At 46.6% G+C, this 22296-nt stretch overlaps 1 protein-coding gene across 1 annotated transcript in view; it reads right to left on the bottom strand.

Moving 5' to 3' along the window:
• Positions 1–22296, bottom strand: part of METAP2 (methionyl aminopeptidase 2) — a 163311-nt gene that overhangs the window by 110216 nt on the left and 30799 nt on the right. The window contains exons 3-4 of the mRNA XM_085653380.1: positions 9070–9135; positions 6798–6900 (exon numbers count right to left, since the gene is read on the bottom strand). Of these exons, the coding sequence (XP_085509506.1) occupies positions 6798–6900; positions 9070–9135 (169 nt within the window). The remainder of the gene's footprint in view (positions 1–6797; positions 6901–9069; positions 9136–22296) is intronic.

Consider the following 22296-nt stretch of genomic DNA (forward strand, 5'->3'; position numbering starts at 1 on the left):
TCATACAAAAAGCTGCAACCCAACTGATTCTTAATCTTCCAGCTCAGACTTTCACTTCTGCTCATCTCACTAATCCTCTCTCGCTTCCTAGTTAGAAGCACACCTTATTTTAAATTCTTTTGGTTTGAACACAAAGCTTTATTCAAGACTGCCCATTCTTATCTTAACATTGAGCTGCTTTTCACTCTCCGAAACATTCCTTACACTCTGCTTATATTTTCCAAGCGACCATCCCCGTATTACCAGTGTCAGGTTAGGGGTCTGCATTCTTACTAAGCTGCTACTCACTGGAATTCATTGCCTGTCTCTCTTTAACAAGTATTGGAATTCACAGTTTTCAAGAAAGTTCTAAACCTTTTTTTTTTGTTTTGTCAAATATTAGCCATCTAGTACTTCCATTCAAATATTACCTTGGCAGCACCCGGGTACACCCAGTGGCTAACAGTTACACTTTAAAAATCAAGTAACATAACACTCATCATCATAGAGGACTCCTGACAAAATACTAGAACAGAATTAAACCTACCTGATAATCCAACTTGACCTGTCAGCCACTGTTGACTGACACCTACCAACACCATCCTCTCCTTGCCTTTTGGTATTGGTGGAAAAATACTTTAGTGGATCAGAAATCTGTTGTCGATGCCAACTGGAGGCAATAAATCATTCTTGCTCCACTCTGAGAACATTGTTTGGGGTCCTCTCAATGATCATTAGCCCTCCATCCCATTTAACTTCACCATGAACCTCTTGGGGAATTCTTACAGGCCGCTACGCAAATGTATACAGGAATTATTAGCACCTCAACCGAACACATCAAAAACTACCTTTGCAGAATTCATAGCTGGATGTCCAGACAGAACCTTGAACTGAATCAAAACCGAAATCCTGATATTAAGCTTCGCAATACAGCAAAAAACTTGCATAAACACTAAAAAAGAAAGCCTCTCCTTAGAGGTCATATAACATAACATAACTCTTTAAGATTCATACCGGGTAACAAATAAGACTAGATGCCCACATAAAATCTTTGGGGGAAAAGGCCCCATTGAGTCTATTAGGAATCTCATTCCCAAAGAATGAGATTTCAAACGGGTCATCCAAGCACTGGGAATTTCAAGGCTACAATAGGAGATCTCCATCATCACAGACAGTCTTGACATCCAGACAGCCTCCTTGTTGCTCCTGTAAGATTACTGACAATGAATTTTGAATGCATCACACCAACACATATTAAACTCAAATGGTCTCCATTCCAAGCACACCGCACATTTAAGTATGTCTGCACTTTAAATTCTTTACAACTCAACATCCGGGGGGAGTGGCCAAGACGGCGGAGAGCTAAGACGTGCTTTGCCCTCTCTCCTCCACCTGCGGATTCATAGCACCAGCCCTGGCTCCAAATTGCACAAGAGGCGGCTGATCTGAAGACCCTAGCACCTCGGCACATCTGTCAACTCACCGGGTGCGGCTCCCGAGGCTCCAGTGGCTGTGCTTCACGCCTCTGGTACCAAGGCAGGCCCAGGCAGCGAGGTAGTAGTGCGGCCGCGAAGGCTGAAGTCTTGGGCCCACATCACGGAGTGCTGCTGCCTTGACGGGGTCGCCAGCAGGATCCGGGGGCTTCCATCGCCGCTCTGGATCAGCAAGCAACGACGGCGGTGACTGGCGACGGAGCAGTGGACGCCATTTTGTATGGAGCGGCGGCCCTCCTGTGTGGAGCCGGAGCACACAGGGTCAGCAGAGTGTGGAGTGCCATTTCAGAAGGCACCTCCGCCTTCGGCCTGGCAGAGCGAATCCGGGGAGCTGCTGCGGTGAGTCACTTTCAGCTCCCTTTCCCTGCTGCAGCTCTTACTCCCCGGAGCTTCCCCGGGAGCGCCTAGGCTGCACTGGGCCTCGCGGCGAACCTGCCTGAAGACCGGGCCACAGGTAGACCCTGCCAGCTCCGCTTTCTGGGACATATCTAGGCGGGCCCCCGCCGATGGTCTTCATGGGGCAAATAGCAGCCGTGCATTGACGGCGTCGCCTGGCCATCTCCCAGCATCGGGTCCCCAGAGGTTGGCGTTGTGTCATTGACGGGGCCCTGCACCCGATGGCTACCGCTGCTCCCCTGCGAGTGCTTGGCCTTGCTCCGCCCCACGCGCAACTTTGTTATCAAGCCATGGAGGACTGTGCGCAGGGACAGGCCGCTGGACTTGCTGCCCCACCTCCCCCCTGGTACTTGTTGCGCCGAGCCCTGATGCGTCTAGGCCTTGATTGCAAGGACACCTTGGAATGCTACTAAGGGCTCATCGGACTGTCGACTGACACCTTGTAGTACCACATACAGGGAGTGGGGTTGAGCGGGAGCGCATACGAGTGGCCCCAGAAACGCGAAGCGGGATAGACGCTTCTGGAGACACCGCACTGTAGTGGCTTGCCGTGTGGTCTGGTGCGTGGCAGCTGGTGCAGGTAACATAGGAGGAACTTAGCATGACATCCATCCGGAGCAGAAAGGACAAATCAGCGACAAGAGAAAAATCTCTCAAAGATCTCTTTGCCCGGGCACAGAGCAGGGGTCTGCAGACGTCAGACGAAGCGACACAGATAGCCACCTCTACGGAAGCGCCAGTGACGCAGGCTTTTTTGAGTCCTTGTTCGCTGCCCTACGGGACGACCTTCAGACAGTGAAACGCGATCTCACAGCAGAGATCAAGGACATCCGCAAGGATGTAGAAGATGTAGGGGAGAGAGTGGCATCCCTGGAGGACAGAGAGGATGGCCAGGACACCGAACTAGCAGTCATGCAGCAGGAGATACTCTGAATACACGAGCAGCAGGTGGATGTCCAATCCCACTTGGAGGACCTTGAAAACCGCTCCCGCCGCCACAAAATTAGAATCCGAGGGGTGAGCACGAATGAAGAAGCCGGTGACATTTTTAAATATGTGCGTGAACTCTTCAACCATATCCTGGCCAATCCACTGGACTCTGACCTTAAGCTGGACCGAGTGCACAGGTTGGGGCCCCCCTAGGGCGGCAACGGCACCCCCGGCGGACATCTTAGTCTGCGTTCACGATTTCCACACCAAAGAAGAAATTGTACGCAAAGCTAGATCGCATCAAGCGATCACCTTCCGCAACCAGTCGCCCGTCCTTTACCAGGATCTGGCTGCCATTACACTCCAGAAACGTAAAACGTTCCGGCCTATCACAGAGGCCCTGCGCCAACGCAATATCTCCTATTCCTGGGGGCATCCATTCCGCCTCGTATTACGACATGGCGGCAAGCTGTACCAGCTTCGATCCTTGTCTGAAGTCAGAAAACTGTTGGGAATCACCATCCCAGAAGACGCAGATGAGGGGGAGCAGTCGGACAAAGAGTCCAACGATGGTCTACCGAAATAGAGGCAGCAGAGACGGCGACGTCTTATCCAGCGACCAGATCCACTGGTGGTCAAGAAAGAGCAACAGGCCACCCTTTGCCAGAAGCCTTGGCCAAGACATCAACTACATGACTGAGCCTGGCTACCATTGTGTATCCTTCTATTGATGCTCAGAGGGTTGGGGGAGAGGGGGCTGGGACTACCATCAGTCACACGACAACCCCATAGACTCCTTCTCTGTTCAACCTGGGAAGACGGACTAATGATTGAACTCAAGACCTTTTTGGGCACTCCCTGTGCTTTGTTTTTTCTGTTCCATTTCTTGCGTGTTTTTGTTCTATCCTTCTCTTTACTTACTCTCTTCTTCTGTTCCTTTCCCTTTGGGGGTCCCTGGTCCATGGGGTGCTATCGCTTCCATGTTCTTGCACTGGCGTTGAGGGTCGGCCCTTATAGGCTTCTCGCTCACCTGATGCTAATGAGCAGTGCTACCCCCTTTTCGAGGTACTAGATGCCACCATCTTCAGTTAAGATTCTCACTCTCAATGTGAGAGGGCTCAATAACCCCATCAAACGCAGGTCATTTCTTTCCTATCTAGAGAGTACAGGGGCAGACATTTGCCTCCTCCAAGAGACACACCTGCTCCCCAAGGTCACAGACTCCGGTCCCGTGCCTTCCCGACAGAATTATTTTCCTCCAACGCTTCCAAGACCGCAGGGGTGGCTATCTTGGTCTCCAGGGCCTGTCAGGGGAAGGCAGTGCAGAAAGGGGTTGAGATAAAAGGCAGACTTCTCACCTACCAATTTACCATTGGAGGCCACTCTTTAACAGTGAGGTCTATCTACGCCCCTAACGAGGGTCAAGAACGATTCTTGCAGAAAGCTCTCACTGAAGCTATGGCAACTCAGGAGTGTCACATACGGATAGGGGGGAGACATCTCAACTTGGTGTTCGACAATGACTTAGATAGATCGGTACAGCGCACAAGTCAGGTTGGTGTCCTTTCCCCTTCGGGGCTCACCAGACTACACGACTTAGGACTTAAAGATTTGTGGAAACAACACTACCCTCGACCACAAGAATTCTCATATTACTCTAACGCACACAAAACATACGCCAGATTAGACTACTTTTTGCGTTCAAAGGCTCTCTGTGATGTCACGCTCTCAGCGGACATATTGGCGGCGGCTCTGTCCGATCACGCCCGAGTGGAGGTCACATTGGCTCTTCCACAGATTCGGCGTCCGACCAGACACTGGCGCTTCCGCGACACCCTATTGAACCGACCGGACACAGTTGCCCAGATACAGCGAGCGCTAGAGAACTATTATATAATGATAGCCCCGACACAGCTCTTTCTACCGGATGGGAGGCCCTTAAAGCAGTCAAGGTTAACCTGATGAAATCTACCGCGTTGAATCTCTGTCACCCCAGGAGTGGGCAAACCTTCAGGCCCGACCTCCCATGCAGTGGTCGGACGACGTAGTCCCTTATTTGGGTATCCAATTGGCTCCGACCTTACAGGCCATGAGGATGGCTAACTACTCCCACCTCCACAAGCACATCTGCACCAAGCTGCGCAGTGGAAACACTAACGGATTTCGTGGCTGGGGCTTGTCGCAGCTATTAATAGGCGTCTAGGCTTCTCACTCCCTATGAACGGTGGCTCATCCCACAGACTTCAGACAAGAAGCTGCTCTACGATCTGTATAAGATGCTCTTGTCCCGTTATACCCAAACTTATCATGCGGGTCGTGTGCGTTGGGAGAGGGATCTTGAACGTAGTCTTAGTCCCGAGGAATGAGAGAGTGCATGCTACAGAGCACGCCACACGGCATCACATGTAGGTCTTTCCCGATGCGAATACTTAACGATGTTGACAAACACCTTGACCCCGAACTCCCTAGATTCCCCGCATATGTCCTATTGGGGTACCAAATCCGCTTACCTACCCTTTGAAATGTAGGCGAGGGAAACAGATAGCCATAGCACTGGGCACAGCCATTCAGAACATACGGATTCATTGGAGGACACCTCGCATCCCCGCACATACAGGGTGGCACTAGCGATTGTGGCATGTACTGGGCATGGAAAACATCTCTTACCTTAGCGGGGAAGGGCTCCTCCTTTAGCGATCTCTGGCAGCAGTTCCTCGCTCTACTCTCACAAGAATTCCGGGAACTGTCCTGCCCGAGATATCTATGCCTCTTGCGCCTGACTGCACTGGATTCCTCCACTTAGGCTGGCCTAGCTTCAGGAACGACATTCCACTTGGTGTGGAGCCGCACAGAAGGAATGGACCAGGGTAGGGTGGTTATCTCCATGTTTTCTTCTTTCTTTTTCTCTCCTTTCTCGGGGTGGAGGGTGGGATTGCACCAGTTATTTGTTGACTTTTATAGTCTCAATGCACTTATCCATGGTAGGCCCTGCGTGGCCCGTTTAACGCAAGCTTGCTTCCTGCATCGTTTAATAAAAAGAATTAACCCATAGAACTCAACATCACCTTATTTGAAAAACAAATTAGCTCTTAGGTTGACAATGCTGCCACCGTGCCACAAAATCTCTATCTTGAAACAATTTGGTTAAACTAAACCGTCACACTAATCCAATCCTTCTCAGGGTTCGCTCCAAAGATCAGGAATTTGATCACATTAAGTATCTGATGACCAATTTTTTGCTGTTTTCCAAAAACTTTTTTTTAACTAGTACCCACATCTTATTCATGCTATCGCTACATGAATCTGTATAAGTTCTGTAACCAAATTCCACACGCAACATTGATAAACCCAGTTACTTGGATATAAAACCCCTGCTTTACACTTTACTTCCTTCCAACAGCTACCAATTTTAACCCATTTATACCAAGAAATATGTTATACCCATGTTACATCTTGCCTGCAACTAAAATATTGCCAAAAATGTGTAATACCTGCAACTTATTTGTCCTTTTTTCCGTCCCTTTTATACTATGCACCTCAAAGTATCAGGTTCATACACTATTTTGTAAAATGCTTTAACATTATTATTCGATTATATCAATGATTTGAAAAAAGTCTAAATAAATAAGAGAAATACATTCACAGACAAGGAATATCCTAAGGACTGACAGTAGTATATCAGCAATCTAGAAGGTGCACATCAAGGTGACAAAATGTGGAGGAAGAGTATGGTTTTCAAACATTTGGTAAACACATGAGGAGGAACAGATTTTTACGAAATAGAAAAAGTGCTGGTAGTCAACTCTTGGAAAAGATGGGATACAAGGAGACATCACATTGTGCTTGAATGCAGGAGTGAATTGACAAACTATACAAACTCCTTGACCTTCGACCATAAAAAAAGTTATTAAATGTCATTTCCCAAACCTGCCTCATCTGATTTTCCTACCTGCATGAAAGTTATTTACTATATTTTCTGTCACAAAATTAACACTTTACCCGTCTTGTGTTGCCGGATACTCGGATTCCTGTCCTCTTGGAAAAATGCCACTGGGATATAGATCGCAAATAGGTACAGATGGGGGATCAGTCTGATTTTTTGCTGTGGAGTACAAAATAAGGAACTACTTATAGGAATAGTTACTATAGTATCTAACAAATTAATGAAAACAAACATTTGCATCGCTGAGCAAAAGAAAGCTATTTTTGTTTTCTTTTAAGAGCAAAAAAGACAACAAAGCACTTCTAAGCCAAACAGCAACTAAACTAGCTCCTGCAATATTAAGCTGTCACCATCATTTCCAACTATACTGGCCACACAAAGTAACCATGAAAATAAGACTAATTAAATAGACATTGATCGAACGCAGTATTTTTTTAAAACCAAATATTTTTTAGATTTCCAATTAAAACAAGTAACTAAATATTCCTCCTGCAATGAGAACTATGATACAGATCACACCCCTACCCAGCCCACCTTTCAAGTTAAATAGCGTTGCCACTACAAGTATTTTTGCTAAAAAGCAGCCATCATTGTTAGATATTTTACATTCTCACAACGCAGCTTCATGACTAATTTTCTCCTGGCCAGAGAGAAAGAAAGGACAAGAAGAGCTACTATATTGCCATTTAAATTGTATTCAAATTACCAGTTTACAAAACGAGCGGTGTAATGTGAAAACAGCACTGCTGTGGCTTCTCAGCAAGATCAATAAAATAATGTACGCTTTAAAAAATGGTTGATATACTGAAGAGGACATTTTTGCATAAGTGCCTGTACTGTTAATGAAAAGTATTCAATATACAAAATTACAAAATGTACAAAAATAGACAGCGCAGCCATGTGGGGGATTATCATAAGTAAATACCAGTGGTAATTAAGTACCAGTGCGGAGCACTAGAAAATTCCTACACAAATTAAGACCTTATTTAGCAGAGCTTACTTTTAGCCACATTTCTGTACAAGCACTGTAAATCCACCAGGCACTACGGTTTAAAATTGTAGTCAGACTCCGAACAAATAATTTGAATTTACAGTGGACTCTTACGGAAGGCTAGAAAAATTTCATATGACTCTCCAAAACCCCAATTTTGGCCATGACAAAAGCACATTAAAAATCCCAAAGAAAAAAAAAACAGATTGGTGGGACGAGATGTTAATGAAATAAAAATACCATGCTCAAAAAGGTAAGTTTGTCTTTTAATACAAATCAATTTAGCTGGAGGATTAAATGCATAACAGTTTTGAGTAATCTGGAAAATATCTGATACATTTCTGCGGTAAATCTAAGCAAGATTTAAAAGAAAAGTGGGGGAGCATTTTATGTAGACATTGGTGCCACTTTATTTACTGAACTACCAAAGACAAGCATGCACTCGGGAAGATACTACCAAGAAAACCTTGCATTGGTGTTTAACAGGCTCAATGATTTTTTTCTCTTTGCCTACTTTCAAAGAATCCTAGTGCGTATTCAATTATTTTTTTCTCAACCAGTAAGAGTCATGGTTGGGTCCTCAACGTGAGGAGACACAGGAGACTGCAGTAGAAAGATCCAAGCATCCAGGAACTCCTAAGTGCAATTAACTATTTTCAGTTGACAAGTAATAGTGTTTTCGTTCTATTTAGCAAGATTAACCTCTTCAGTGCCCATGACGAGATAGTCTTGTCATGGAGCACGGTTGCGCTGTGCCCATGACGAGACTATCTCGTCATGAACCCCGCCCGCTAATGTAACGCCTGGCACAGGGCGGGGAAAGGGCGTGGCACTGAAGGGGTTAAGTAATCAGAAAATTCTTAATGGAAAACAAAACAATCAATTTAGTTTGAGCAGTGACCCCTGCATCAGACGTGAACCCAACACAAATCAACACGATCAAAACTGCTTTCAAATTTAGCAGCCACATCTATCATTTTTTCCGACAATGTTAAAGGTAGAGCGGTAGGCAGTTGCTACAGCTCTATGGTACCTTATCGGATGCAAAAAAATACATGGTCTTTTGACTGGTGGGGTTTGAGAAGCATGCTTGAGCCACAGACGGCCCATTGTTCCCCTAAGACTACAACAGCACAGTGTATATACACTTGAACTCCACTTGATTATAGTAACTTTCTTCTTGTGGTATCAAAACTTAATAATAATTAGTACATTTATAGAGAATACATATTCCTCCTACAAGGATGGCGATGAAACATATTGCTCCAAAGAATAATTACTTGTCAGAATAGACAGGTATAATGAACTAGTTAAAGCTCTGTGGTCTTGGCACTTACAGCCTTTTTTCTTCTTTTTCTTTTTCTTCTTTTTTCCAGCTGCTCCATCGCCGTCTACTTCGCCCTCTAGTAAAATAGACATGATTAAGTTAGAAAAAACACTTTACTAAAAACGGTATCTAAATAAGAAATACCTTATTTGATTTATTTACATTTCAAAATACATCAGTAAATCTGCTTTGTTCCAGAGTTCACCGGCTCTACACAATGCAGCCTTATACAGTTTAATTTCAGAGTACCAAACAAAGAAATATCAACCATTAGATCCACCAACCAAATTCACACTGGCTCCCTACTGTTGATTCTATTGCACCACATCATCTTAAGATTCTCACTCTTAAAATGGCTATTTTCATAAGGCACTGAAGTACTTTTGGAGCTCTAGTACTTTTCACTAGCTACAATGAAGCATTTATAAACAAGCATAGGTAAAGCCAATAGGTCTCGCTTGTGATAAGGTGTACAGTGGCACAGAGTAGAGTGGCAGGCTGGCGTCCAGGGGAGGGGAGCGCAGCAGGCTGGCATCAAGGGGAGCGCAGCAGGCTGGCATCAAGGAGAGCGCAGCAGGCTGGCATCAAGGGGAGTGGAGTAGAGCGCAGCAGGCTGGCGCCCAGGGGAGAGGAGCAGAGCGCAGCAGGCTGGCGTCCAGGGGAGCGGAGCAGGCTGGCGTCCAAGTGAGCAGAGCCACAAAAACGAACAAATCCATTAAAATAAACCCTGACTAAGTGATGCACATCATTTAAAAAATGTGATCTGGCGGGGCGCCTGGCCCAAACGGCATCCCGCCTATGGTGTTTAAAGGGATGGCACAAAAATGGGCAAAAATCATGGCAACTTTATTTTGGGAGCATTCCTGAATCATGGGGGGGGGGCTCCCTCCTAGTCCCATTACACAACAAGCATTGGCATAGCCAATAGGTCTCGCTTTTGGGACCTTATAAGTATTTAGTTATGCAGCACAATATCCTTGGTGCAACAACATCAACTGTTGCATGGCTAAACACTTATAAGGTCCCAAAGGCGAGACCTATTGGTCTTTTTAAATGTAGTTACATTACAGACCCTTGAACAGGCTATGAGGATTCCTTTTATGGATATGTTTCAATGGAATCCATACAAATTTAGTTTTAATTAAGCCTGGGCAAAGCACTACGCTACGCTCGCGTAGTTTGCGAAGTTCGCGCTACTTCGCACTACGCTAACTGCACGTAGCACAGTGCGAACACGCGTAGCGTAGTGTTGCGTAGTGCTGCGGTCATTTTTTGCTTGCTCGCGGTCCTCAACGTCAAGTTGGCGACCGCGAGCAAGCAAAATGACATCCCGGCGAGACTTTTCTTGTTCGCGATCAGCAACATCAAGTTGGCGATCGCGAGCATGGAAAATAAACCTCCTGGCGAGATTCCCAACGCGAGGCGGTCAGGTTTCTCATTGCGAGTGGTTGCGTATGCTCGCGACCGCTCGCGATGAGAAAGTACCAGTTCGCGTTGAGAAAACTGCCGCTCGAGTAAAAATCTACTTGAGCAGCAGAAAACTACAGCTCGCACTGTGCAAGATGCCATTTTCAATGATTGCACAGTGCCGGTTGCTTGTCCGCACTATGCAATCATTGAAAACGACATCTGGCACAGTGCGAACAAGGTACTACGCAGTTCGCAAAGTGCTACGCGTAGTGCGAAGTGCACTTTGCGTAGCTTCGCAAAGTGCTACTTCGCGAACTACGCCCAGGGTTAGTTTAAATTATAGTTAAAAAAAATTATTGGTCTAAAAGCAATTTACCAAATGGATTCAATCCTACTTTGGTAATCGGCCTCGGGTGATATTTCAGATTTGGTATCGGGGAGGGACACAGGCTCAGGGAAATAAAGGGTCCCAGAGAAAAACGGAAGCACGGAAGACAGATGGGTGGAGAGAAAGACAGAGAGGGTGACAGAGTGAGAGAGAGAGGGGAACTGCAGGGACAAAGAGGGTTAGGAAAGGAGAGAGAATGAAATAGAGAGACTCAGAATTAGGGACACAGAAAAAGGTTAGGACGAGAGAGAAACAGAGAGCAAGAAAGAAATCCAGTGAGATTGAGAGGAGGGTGGGAGAGAGAGAAAGACAGAAAGAAACAGCGAGAGCGCACACAGAAGCACCTAAACAGGCGCTGGGCTTTCTCTATAGTCCACTACACATCTCGGTGTTTTTACTTTGAGAAGAGCACATGTAAAAGTGTTGCATTACAAATAAGCTAAAACACGACAACACACCGTGAAAGCAAACCAACATCTCATAACGGCTCATGCAATTTCTCTCAACGCACCCGGATTTTTACGACAAAAAGTGATTTTGTATGTGCAATCACAAGAAGCCAATAATATACACACCGACGCTGCAGAGGGGAGAGGCCAGGCGGGCCGCTTTATTAATCAGCTGCCATTGTGCCGTAAAAGCGAAAGATCGCGATCACTATGAAAGCGAAAGTGATCGCGATGACGAACTAAAGCAGCAGGGGGAGGGGCATGGTGTTGAAGGCTGGCGCAGGAAAGGCAGATGGCTGGGCGAGAAGGGATGGGGGAATGCGGGAAGCAGCTGTGCGCGTGCACGCCATCGTGCACGGACGCTTGTAGCCAGCAGAAAAATGTGGGTAGCACTTTTGAAACTCACCTACTAAATGTCTCGCCAGACCAGCGCATGCACTGGGTCAGGCGAGACCTAAAAAAGGGTCTCGATCCAACCCTGAAAACTATCGGATGATCACGCTTTTAAGAAGTAGAAGGGAAGTGCTATGCCAGTATACTATTACAAGAATTGACGGCTTGGGTAGAATATCGAAAATTGATCCCTTACACGCAAACAGGCTTTCCAAAGGGCTGCCACATCGAAGATAAATTGGTCTGTATGTCCCACTTGATTGAGGCCACGCTAGCAAAACAAGCATTTGCAATGCAATAGGTCTCGCATTAGGAAAGTTTGAGCTATTGGTATTGTAAATCCCAAATTTTGTATTTGTGTGTTGGTTTTGAAAATAGCTAAATTAACAACTTTGTCATTTACAATTCCAATAGTTTTAACTTTCGCACCAAATACATAGCACCGACAAACATTGACCGAAAACAACAAAAAAAATGCTTAGAATGCGTTTTGGAAAAGTTTTGTTCCTGTAACGTTTGTGACTTTTTAAAAAAAAAGTGAAAATGCACCTACTGACCTCGTACAAAATAGGGGGCAGTGTGTGAGGGGGCATTGTATGAGGGCAAAGTGTGTGTGTAAGGGTGCGGGCTGTGTGTGTGTGTGCGCGGGGTGTAAGGGTGCAGTGTGTGTGGCCTAAAGTAGTGTAAGTGGGTAATGTGTGAGGGTGCAGAGTGTATAGGGGCAGTGTGAGGGGGGTGCAGAGTGTGAGAGGGGGTGCGCAGAGTGTGAGAGGGGGTGCGCAGAGTGTGAGAGGGGGTGCGCAGAGTGTGAGAGGGGGTGCGCAGAGTGTGAGAGGGGGTGCGCAGAGTGTGAGAGGGGGTGCGCAGAGTGTGAGAGGGGGTGCGCAGAGTGTGAGAGGGGGTGCGCAGAGTGTGAGAGGGGGTGCGCAGAGTGTGAGAGGGGGTGCGCAGAGTGTGAGGGGGGGTGCGCAGAGTGTGAGGGGGGTGCGCAGAGTGTGAGGGGGTGCGCAGAGTGTGAGGGGGGTGCGCAGAGTGTGAGGGGGGTGCGCAGAGTGTGAGGGGGGGTGCGCAGAGTGTGAGGGGGGGTGCGCAGAGTGTGAGGGGGGGTGCGCAGAGTGTGAGGGGGGGTGCGCAGAGTGTGAGGGGGGGTGCGCAGAGTGTGAGGGGGGGTGCGCAGAGTGTGAGGGGGGTGCGCAGAGTGTGAGGGGGGGTGCGCAGAGTGTGAGGGGGGGTGCGCAGAGTGTGAGGGGGGTGCGCAGAGTGTGAGGGGGGGTGCGCAGAGTGTGAGGGGGGTGCGCAGAGTGTGAGGGGGGTGCGCAGAGTGTGAGGGGGGGTGCGCAGAGTGTGAGGGGGGTGCGCAGAGTGTGAGGGGGGTGCGCAGAGTGTGAGGGGGGTGCGCAGTGTGAGGGGGGTGCGCAGAGTGTGAGGGGGTGCGCAGAGTGTGAGGGGGTGCGCAGAGTGTGAGGGGGTGCGCAGAGTGTGAGGGGGTGCGCAGAGTGTGAGGGGGTGCGCAGAGTGTGAGGGGGTGCGCAGAGTGTGAGGGGGTGCGCAGAGTGTGAGGGGGTGCGCAGAGTGTGAGGGGGTGCGCAGAGTGTGAGGGGGTGCGCAGAGTGTGAGGGGGTGCGCAGAGTGTGAGGGGGTGCGCAGAGTGTGAGGGGGTGCGCAGAGTGTGAGGGGGTGCGCAGAGTGTGAGGGGGTGCGCAGAGTGTGAGGGGGCGCGCAGAGTGTGAGGGTGCGCGCAGAGTGTGAGGGTGCGCAGAGTGTGAGGGTGCGCAGAGTGTGAGGGTGCGCAGAGTGTGAGGGTGCGCAGAGTGTGAGGGGGTGCAGAGTGTGAGGGGGTGCAGAGTGTGAGGGGGTGCAGAGTGTGAGGGGGTGCAGAGTGTGAGGGGGGTGCAGAGTGTGAGGGGGGTGCAGAGTGTGAGGGGGGTGCAGAGTGTGAGGGGGTGCAGACTGAGGGGGCAGTGTGTGTGGTCTGTGTGAGAGTGGGGCAGTATGTGTGGTCTGTGTGAGAGGGGGCAGTGTGTGTGGTCTGTGTGAGAGGGGGGCAGTGTGTGTGGTCTGCGTGAGAGGGGGCAGTGTGTGAGCTGTGTACGAGGGGGGCAGTGTGTGCGGTCTGTGTGCGAGGGGCCAGTGTATGTGAAGGACCAGTGCAGACGACTTGCAAGGGCAGACCTCAAGACACAGCGAGGCGCAACAGAATAAAAGTGCTGTTAGTGGAGAGAGTGATCTTCATCAGAATGTAAGCAGGAAAGCAAAGAATGAAAGTCATACAAAAGCATACGGGTTTGGGTGCGTAAAGTAAAATAATGAAACACATTCAAAAGTAAATAAATATAAGAGATAAATGCAAAGCACAGTGGCAGGAGGTCAAGTAATAAGTCACACAGAGCCGAGATTCCGGAAAAGTTGCGAGAAAGAGAAAGCGGGGCGGAACTACACAGAAGGGGAGAGACGCGTGAGCGGAGAGGAGCCTGTGAGAACGCGCTGCGGAGATCAAAGAAAAGGTTTGCGACCATATGGAGAGTGAGGTGGTGTGCAGCCTGGTGAGCTGAATGCGTGTGGCAACAGAGGGAGAGCACGGCGCGCGCCACAACATTTTCAGACCGCAACGTCCACGTGAACTTTGTCCATTTGTTAAATAAAGTTAAACAAGAATTCTAATTGAAGCACAAAACACCTAGCACCAATAGACATAAACCGACGAAAAAACCCAAAAATCTACTGATGCGTTTTAGAAACGCTTTGATCCTGTAACGTTTTTGTTTCTGTTAAAATTTAGAAAGGGCACCTACTGACATCGTACGAACTAGGGGGCAGTGTTTAAGAGGGCAGTGTGTGTGGGGTAATTGTATGAGGGCACAGTGTGAGTGTGTAAGGGTGCATGCTGTGTGTGTGTGCGGGGTGTAAGGGTGCAGGGTGTGTGACCTAAAGTACTGTGAGTGGGTAATGTGTGAGCAGTGTGTCAAGGGGTCAGTGTGTGAGGAGGGGTCAGTGTGTGTGGTTTGTGTGAGAGGGGGCAGTGTGTGTGGTCTGTGTGAGAGGGGGGCAGTGTGTGTGGTCTGTGTGAGGGGGGCAGTGTTTGTGGTCTGTGTGAGGGGGCATTGTGTGTGGTCTGTGTGAGAGGGGGCAGTGTTGGTTAGTGACTTGTCAGTAAACTGTATTTCTATTTTCTTTAAAGGTTGTATTAGTATTGAAAAAAAATACACAATCTGACACTGGCTCACGTAAATGACTGCAGTGCCTTGGAAGTAAACTGTATTCTTATTTATTTGAAGGTGAGGGGGTGCAGAGTGTGAGGGGGCTAATGTGTGTAGGGCAGTGTGTGAGTTGGCATTTTGTGGGGTCTAATGTGTGTAGGGTAGTGTGTGAGGTGGCAGTTTGGGGGGTCTAATGTGTGTAGGGCATTGTGTGAGGCAAAACAGAATAAAAGTGCTGTTTGTAGAGAGACTGTTTTTTTGTTTGTTTTGCATGAGAATGTAAGCAGGAAACTCAGACAAAAGCATACGTGTTTGGATGCGTAAAGCAGAACACAGAGGCTGGAAATTATTGAAGACGAGGGCAGACAGCAAAACACAGAGGCGAGATAGGATAAAAGTGCTGTTTGTGGAGAGAGTTTTTTTTCGCATAAGAATGTAAGAAGGAAAGGAAACAATTAACGTGTTTGGGTGCGTAAAGTGAAATAAAAAAACATTCAAAGTAAATAAATATAATAGACGCATGCAAAACTCATAGGCACGAGGTCAAGTAGTCACTCACACAAAGTCCCAAAAAAAGAAAATGCGAGAAAGAGAAGGCGGGGCGGAACTACACGGAAGGGGAGAGACGCGTGGGCGGAGAGGAGCCTGTGAGAACGCGCGGCGGAGATCAAAGAAAAGGTGTGTGACCATATGGAGAGAGGGTGTGTGCAGTCTGGTGAGCTGAATGCGTGTGGCAACAGGGGGAGAGCGCGGTGCGCGCGCACGAACTGTCTGGTAGAAAATGGAAGCTGTAAAGAATGCGCGTGGTTGTGGCAGTTGTTGACAATGCGCGCGATTGTGTTCACATGAACTGCACGCAATCCGCAGCTAGGTAGACTTTTCGGACTGCTTACTATAATCTCGCCTACCCATCCCTGCGGGATAGAATAGGCGAGACCTAAAAAAGGGAGGGCTTTGTACATAGCATACATCATTTTCAAACAGCATTCGATAGTGTGGCCCTTCCGAAATTGTGGAAAAAACAAAAAAACTGGGGCATTGATCAAACAATATTAAAAACACTTATTGCCTTGTATTCAGAAACTTTGGTTAAGATAAGTGTTTCCTCTGGATGGTCTACAACTGAAAAAATAACAAGCATTGGCATAGCCAATAGGTCTCGCTTTTGGGACCTTATAAGTGTTTAGCCATGCAACAGTTGCATAACTAAATACTTATAAGGTCCCAAAAGCGAGACCTATTGGCTATGCCAAGCGGCCGCGAAAGTGAAAGTATTCGCGGTAAAGCGCGCGCCCGTGCACATGCACTGTAGCTCTAGGCTGGCCTGGTAGCACTTTTTGGAGCCCTCTCAATAAGTCTCACCAGACCAGCGCATGCGCTGGGTCAGGTGAGACCTAAAAATCTGACTTAGTGGTTTGCGTCATGCATGTACCACATTGCGTGGTGTGAACATAACGCAATGGTTTCATAAATATGCCCCATAGTGTCTAAAGTAGAAGTAAAATGTAGTAAGTGCTATTCAGCGATGCAACTGAACCCCTATCTTCATACTATGGAAAAAGTCCAGGGGATTCATTACTTACTCCTCAAGAAAGACAACGAAAACACCCTTAAACTGTACTTGCCATAACGGGGCTTTGATATGTTGGCAAAACCTGCCACCTGCTGGCGATATTTGCAAACTGCTATGTAAGGGATGGGATTACATAGGTTTATCGTTCATTGTTTGTAGTAGGACTTGTGTGCTTATCTACTGTTAAATTGTCCGACTTTGTACTGCTTTGTGTACTTATTAGACACAGAACCCCATAGAAATGAACGCTTTATATCCACCTACCTTTCAAAACTCTAACGACCTTAAGATGTATTACAAACAGGAGCTCCATTCTTCATGTCTCTGTTTACTGTTAGCAGTTTGTTCGGTGGCTGTTATTTGTGGTATGTCTGAGGTCTGCTGATTAGATGTCAGTGTTTGTGTAGTGCGTTATTCAAAGGTGTGGCCGCCGGGGCGTTTATAACTCGAAGTAGGAAGGTTTTTCGATTTTTCTTGATATAAATGGGGTTGTGCGGGACAGTATGGTCTGTGACCATCTGATGCATTTGAAGATCTTTTTCTTTAATAAGAAACGAAAGCTTAATATAGTCCCTGACGAAGCCAGTTTCCCCTTTCCCCCACATACAAGGTAGTCCTCAAAACGAGTGTGGGCAGCAGTCGTCCAAGACTAGCCTGCCTGCCCTTCATTACCTCTGTTAAACTGTGGTTTGAGCAGCCTTTGTGAAATTGGACAATCCATCAGCCATCTTTTCATATGATCTGCTTCAAATCCTTATGTAAAAAGCTAGAATGTTAATAATTAATTTGCAGCTAAATTAACAGGTCATTAAGCAAGCATTGCAATGCCACCCAGACTTGCTTTTAGAAAGCAATGCCAGGCCTACTGGCTTAGCTTATGCTTTTTGCCAGTACTGCTCCGCGTCGGGAAAAAGAAAATAAAAGTGTTCGTTTCTCAATGCTGAACAATAACAGAGAAAAATAAAAAGTGTAATTGTGTGTATGCAGCCGTGCGTCATGCCTCTGCAGTGGCCCAGCCAATGACGTACGAAGCAGCAGCCATGTTGTTTTATTAACTTACTATTCAAAGACGCAGAATGCCTCGCTTAGAGAGGTACATTAAAAAATGAGTACAATGTGTACAAAATTACCTGTTAAGGGAACAGCTGTGTAGCAAATTACCGCTTCCGGGCACTAAAAAGTAATTAAAACAAGCATTTGCAATGCAATAGGTCTCGCATTTGCGAGAGTTTAAGCTATTCGCATTGTAAATGACAACGCCTTTTATTTCTCTGTTTTGATAATTAACACATAAAGAGAATAAATTGTCATTTACAATGCCAATAGCTTAAACTCTTGTAAATGTGAGACCTATTTCATTTCCAAGAAGCGGCCGCCATTGTTCTGGGCTGCTTGGAAAGTGAAAGCGTGCTTGGCGTGATTAATGTTGCAGGAATGCAAGTTATGAGTGTAGTAGGAGAAACTCATTAAAGAAGATAGTGCTTACAGACTTAAGACATACTGTGTAACAACAGAAGTAAAAGGGCCAGTCCTCATGGGAGGTTACAAATGAAGACAAGGCGGTACTAAGGAGGGACTAACAAGCCTATTAACGAATCAGAAGCCAGCATTTACAAAGGACAATGATACAAGCCAATAATAAATATGGGCGGGGAGTCGTTGGAGCTTCAAATCCATAATTGTACACAGCATGCATTGCAGAGCAGCGCATAAGCTGCCCAGGCTCGACCTAACAACATCAATCAGCAGCCCAGCGAAAAAGGCACCAGTAGACTTCTGGTGACATGGCAGGCAGAGACCCACAGTCATTGCTATGGCACTAGAAAACAGGGTTGCTTAAGCCAGAAACACAATAGTCAGAGGTCAAATTAGGCCAGAACATGGAAGCATAAGGCCCATGTCACCTCACAGTGGGCTGGAACTAAACCTATATAACATACCTCAGAGCACAGGTTTGGCCCGAAGAAGATTTCTCTGTCGTTAAATTTGAAGGATCTTGGTACATGTAGCAACTGGATTATCGTAAGAAGGACTCCGTAATATTTAAGCCCTTTAGAAGCTGTAAGTTTAACGTGAAGGCTGTGGCTGTATTGCATATGATGGACTTGTTTTTAATAACTTATGTTTTTTGATCCTTGAACTTTAAAAGATTGGACTGTATAAGGAAAACATACGTGAACGACTAAAAGTGATTATGTAAAAGAGTTTATAAATGCGGACTATATGTCTTTGGAAAGTAACGAACAAAAAGTGTTTCAGGTATTTTTTCAATAACAGCCATTAAAAATGAAAAAATGATGAATGCTCTATAAATAGTGATTGTTGATGAATAGAGGTTGGCTCCCTACCAACAAATGACGTTGTGTTTCCTCATTAGAGACACAAGCTATATGATTAGCATTTGCAAAAATCATGGTAGTAAAACGATAATTAGCTTGCCAAAATGCATTTCTCTTTCGAACTCAAAGGCTGCACCAGTGTCACTCAGGTAAAGGACCAATGTGCCTGTACAGAAATGAGGATGGCCAATAATTGTACTTAAGTAGCCTATTGTTCAACCTGTACATAAAGCTTACAATTATATAGTTAAGAGCAGTACACCTCCTTGTTGCTTTAGTAATGATCCAAGCCTCTCCAATGAATGTACTCTACACTCATTTGGGAGAATGTGCGAATTGTGTCTCATCTCCCTCAATTGTGGCTCCTAGCTCCGGTACAGAGACATTTTGCTATCCTCTGTGGGTCGGTCTTAAACACTTGTTGTGTGCCCCAACTCACAGACCATCAAAGTTGGCTTGCACAAAACAGATTGTTGAAGTAAACCAAGATGGCCGTCATCAAGAGGCCCAGAACTCCAACTCCCACTTGAGGGGCAGGTGGTACAGTGCACTGCTATGGTCATGTAGGCAGGGTATCATTGGGCACTGGCTGACATCTCCACTGTTAAGAAAGTATAGTTTACTGACCTGTCACTCGTTTAGTGCTTTTACCTATCGCTAATAAAAATGAATGCATCTTGTAATTATTTCTTTGTCTTTCAACAAATTAAAGAAATAAGAAATTGGCTCCAAAGCGAAAACTCTGCCCACTTTCGTGATCTTCAACAGTTAATTTCCTGTTTTTTCCGACCATACCTAAATGCTTTGTTGAAACTGACTGGGTGAGTTTTGATTTACACATTGCTGCTTTGGTGGTGATGCTTGTCGGCTCCATACGATGGTGACCTTGTACTGGTAAAGGTGTATATGTTACTGGATCATCAACTGACATCGAGTTGGCGGGAAGGAAGCTATTTACAGGTCTTTTCTTCCCCCTTACTGTAGCATCCCTTTACATATATGATTCTGCAAGTGCAGCGTGGAACTGCAGTACATCACTCAGTAACACAGATTACTCAAGTGAATAGTAACATCTGGCTTAAGCTGTTGAGGGTAGTATGTTGAACTGTGCTGCCTCTGTGATATGTGCAACCCCCCCCTGAAACCATGTAACTGGTAGATGTGAAAAGAAAGTGTTCTGAGCCAAAGCTAGCATCTCCCCGGTAGGCAAGCAATGCCATCACACCACAGCCATTCAATGTTGCTTTTCATGTCTGTAATGTATACTGCGTGCAAAGTCAGCAATACGACTCTGCCGCCTCTGGCTCCCCCCTCCACTCTAGACACGCTCACCATCACTCTTTGGGACACACAACACGCCGAGTGACACAGCATCTTAAATGCACAGTTGTGAGCCTTCTCAAAAGACGCCAACCCACTAAAACAGCGTCACCCGCCAGTAGCAAGAAGAAAGGTAAGGCTGCGTGTGACTGTTGGTGTAATCACTTACGGGGCATAGATGACGGGTTCAGTCAAGCAGCCATGTGCAATGGTGAATTCGAATGTATCAGTACTGTCTTCAGATGCTGGCGTGGTAAATTATGGTGTATGCACAACGCATTTCTGGCACTGACTGACTGAAATGAGAGCAAATCGTATCTTTGGGCAGTACCGAATATCTCTTTGGCAGGTCTGCAATGTGTCATACAATATGCCGCCACAAGGTGGTGAAGAAGGGCAAAGCAAGATGCGTGCTTTATTTTCCCAAGCCTTAAACCAGCAATTACACTGGAGTTACCACTAGCCAGAGCAAACCTCATGTATACCGGTGGCACAGTAAGCCACTGTGGCACAACCTCCTTCAGTATCCCCATACAGCAAGCCCCTTGCCTTGCCATAAAAGCCTTGCACAAATAAATTAGGGGTGTGTGAAACTCATAAATTACTTTTGCTTAATTGTGGAAAATTTCGTTAAAATTATGCAAGACAAAAAATATTATAGGGAACATGCATTCTCGCCTCAAGCACTTTGCGCAAAAATGAAAAATAAAAAGCACAAAAAACGCAACGGATGTTAACAAGAGTCGTAAACATTCTGTCATTTTTGAGGAGGGATTTTTATTTGCGCAACCCCTATTTACACGAAATTGCGTGTAATTTGGCATAATTTCTCAGATTACACCGGTGTATTTGAAATTTCGGCCAGGCCTAAAATAAAACTGCTTCTCAAATGGCAAGTGCTTTTCACTAAAGCATCTTCTGCTATAACTGAGATTCAGCCATAAGGGTAAAGTTAGTGCTAGTGACTTCTCAGTCGTGGCTGTACCAAATTCGTAAAATTAAACCCAAACTGTAACTGGATGTGAAACGCTCCCATTACAGCTAATGTGGCATTAACAGCTATGCTTGGTATCGACCCTTCCTCAACTTTTGGCCGAGCTGTCAGTGTCTTTCTTGATTTCGCAAGGCACTGCATGGATTATAGTGATAACCACTATATTTTCTGGGGTGATGGGATGTATTTTGCATGCTCGGTGATTGCTTCTTAATTAAACAAGCATTGGCCGCGCGGCCCTGAAATCAGAAGTGATCGTGATAGCGAGGACTGCAGACGCGCTCTACGCGCGCAGCAGTGATCGCGCTGGGAGGCAGATGGCCGCGAAAGTGAAAGTGATGGCGTTGGCGATCAAGCGTGGCGAGCGATGCGCTTAATGAGCATGAGGAAGAAAGCCTCTGCTCGTAAGCGCGCGCCCGCGCACATGCACTGTAGCTCTAGGCCAGCGGTAGCATTTTTTGGAGCCCTCACAAAAGTCTTGCCAGACCAGCGCATGCGCTGGGTCAGGCGAGACCTAAAAACCAACAAGGGACTAAAGCAGGGATGTATACTGGTCCCGATGCTTTTTAACTTGTACTTGGCAGATTTACCAGAATGTTTGGTAGATGCTCGAGCTTTTCCCCCCAAACTTGCTGGAACTAAAATTCAATCAATGCACAACGCGGATAATAACACTGCTCCACCAAACCCTGGTGGGGCTCCAGCAGCTTCTGACTGCATTGACACTATATTGTCAAGCAAACAATTTGAAAATAAATACAGCAAAATCAAAGACGATGATCATCACTAGACAAATAATGAACAAGGGGAGGGGAAGAGGTGTGGCGCAGCGGCCAGGGCGACTGACGTTGGATGCTAGGGATCACGGTTCAATCCCCGTCACCAGTGGCAGGTCAGCTCAGCACCATGTGACTCTGGGCAATAGCTCACTTAATCTTCCAGAGGGCCCCCAGCGCCGGGATGCCTACAGGTAGCTGTGCGCTTTACAAATACTGGATTTACATTTTTTTTTTTTTAAGGGCTCAGGCATGTCAATGGAAAACCCATTGAGATAGTCCCGCATACAAGTATTTGGGAGTTTGAATTGATCATAAAGGAAGACAGGCTACTCATATCACCACAATGCAAGGGCTGGCACACTTGCTAGAAGGTAAGGAAATCCATGAGTACACCT

Source organism: Triturus cristatus, chromosome 4_1, assembly GCF_964204655.1.
Source record: "Triturus cristatus chromosome 4_1, aTriCri1.1, whole genome shotgun sequence".
NCBI lineage: Eukaryota > Metazoa > Chordata > Amphibia > Caudata > Salamandridae > Triturus > Triturus cristatus.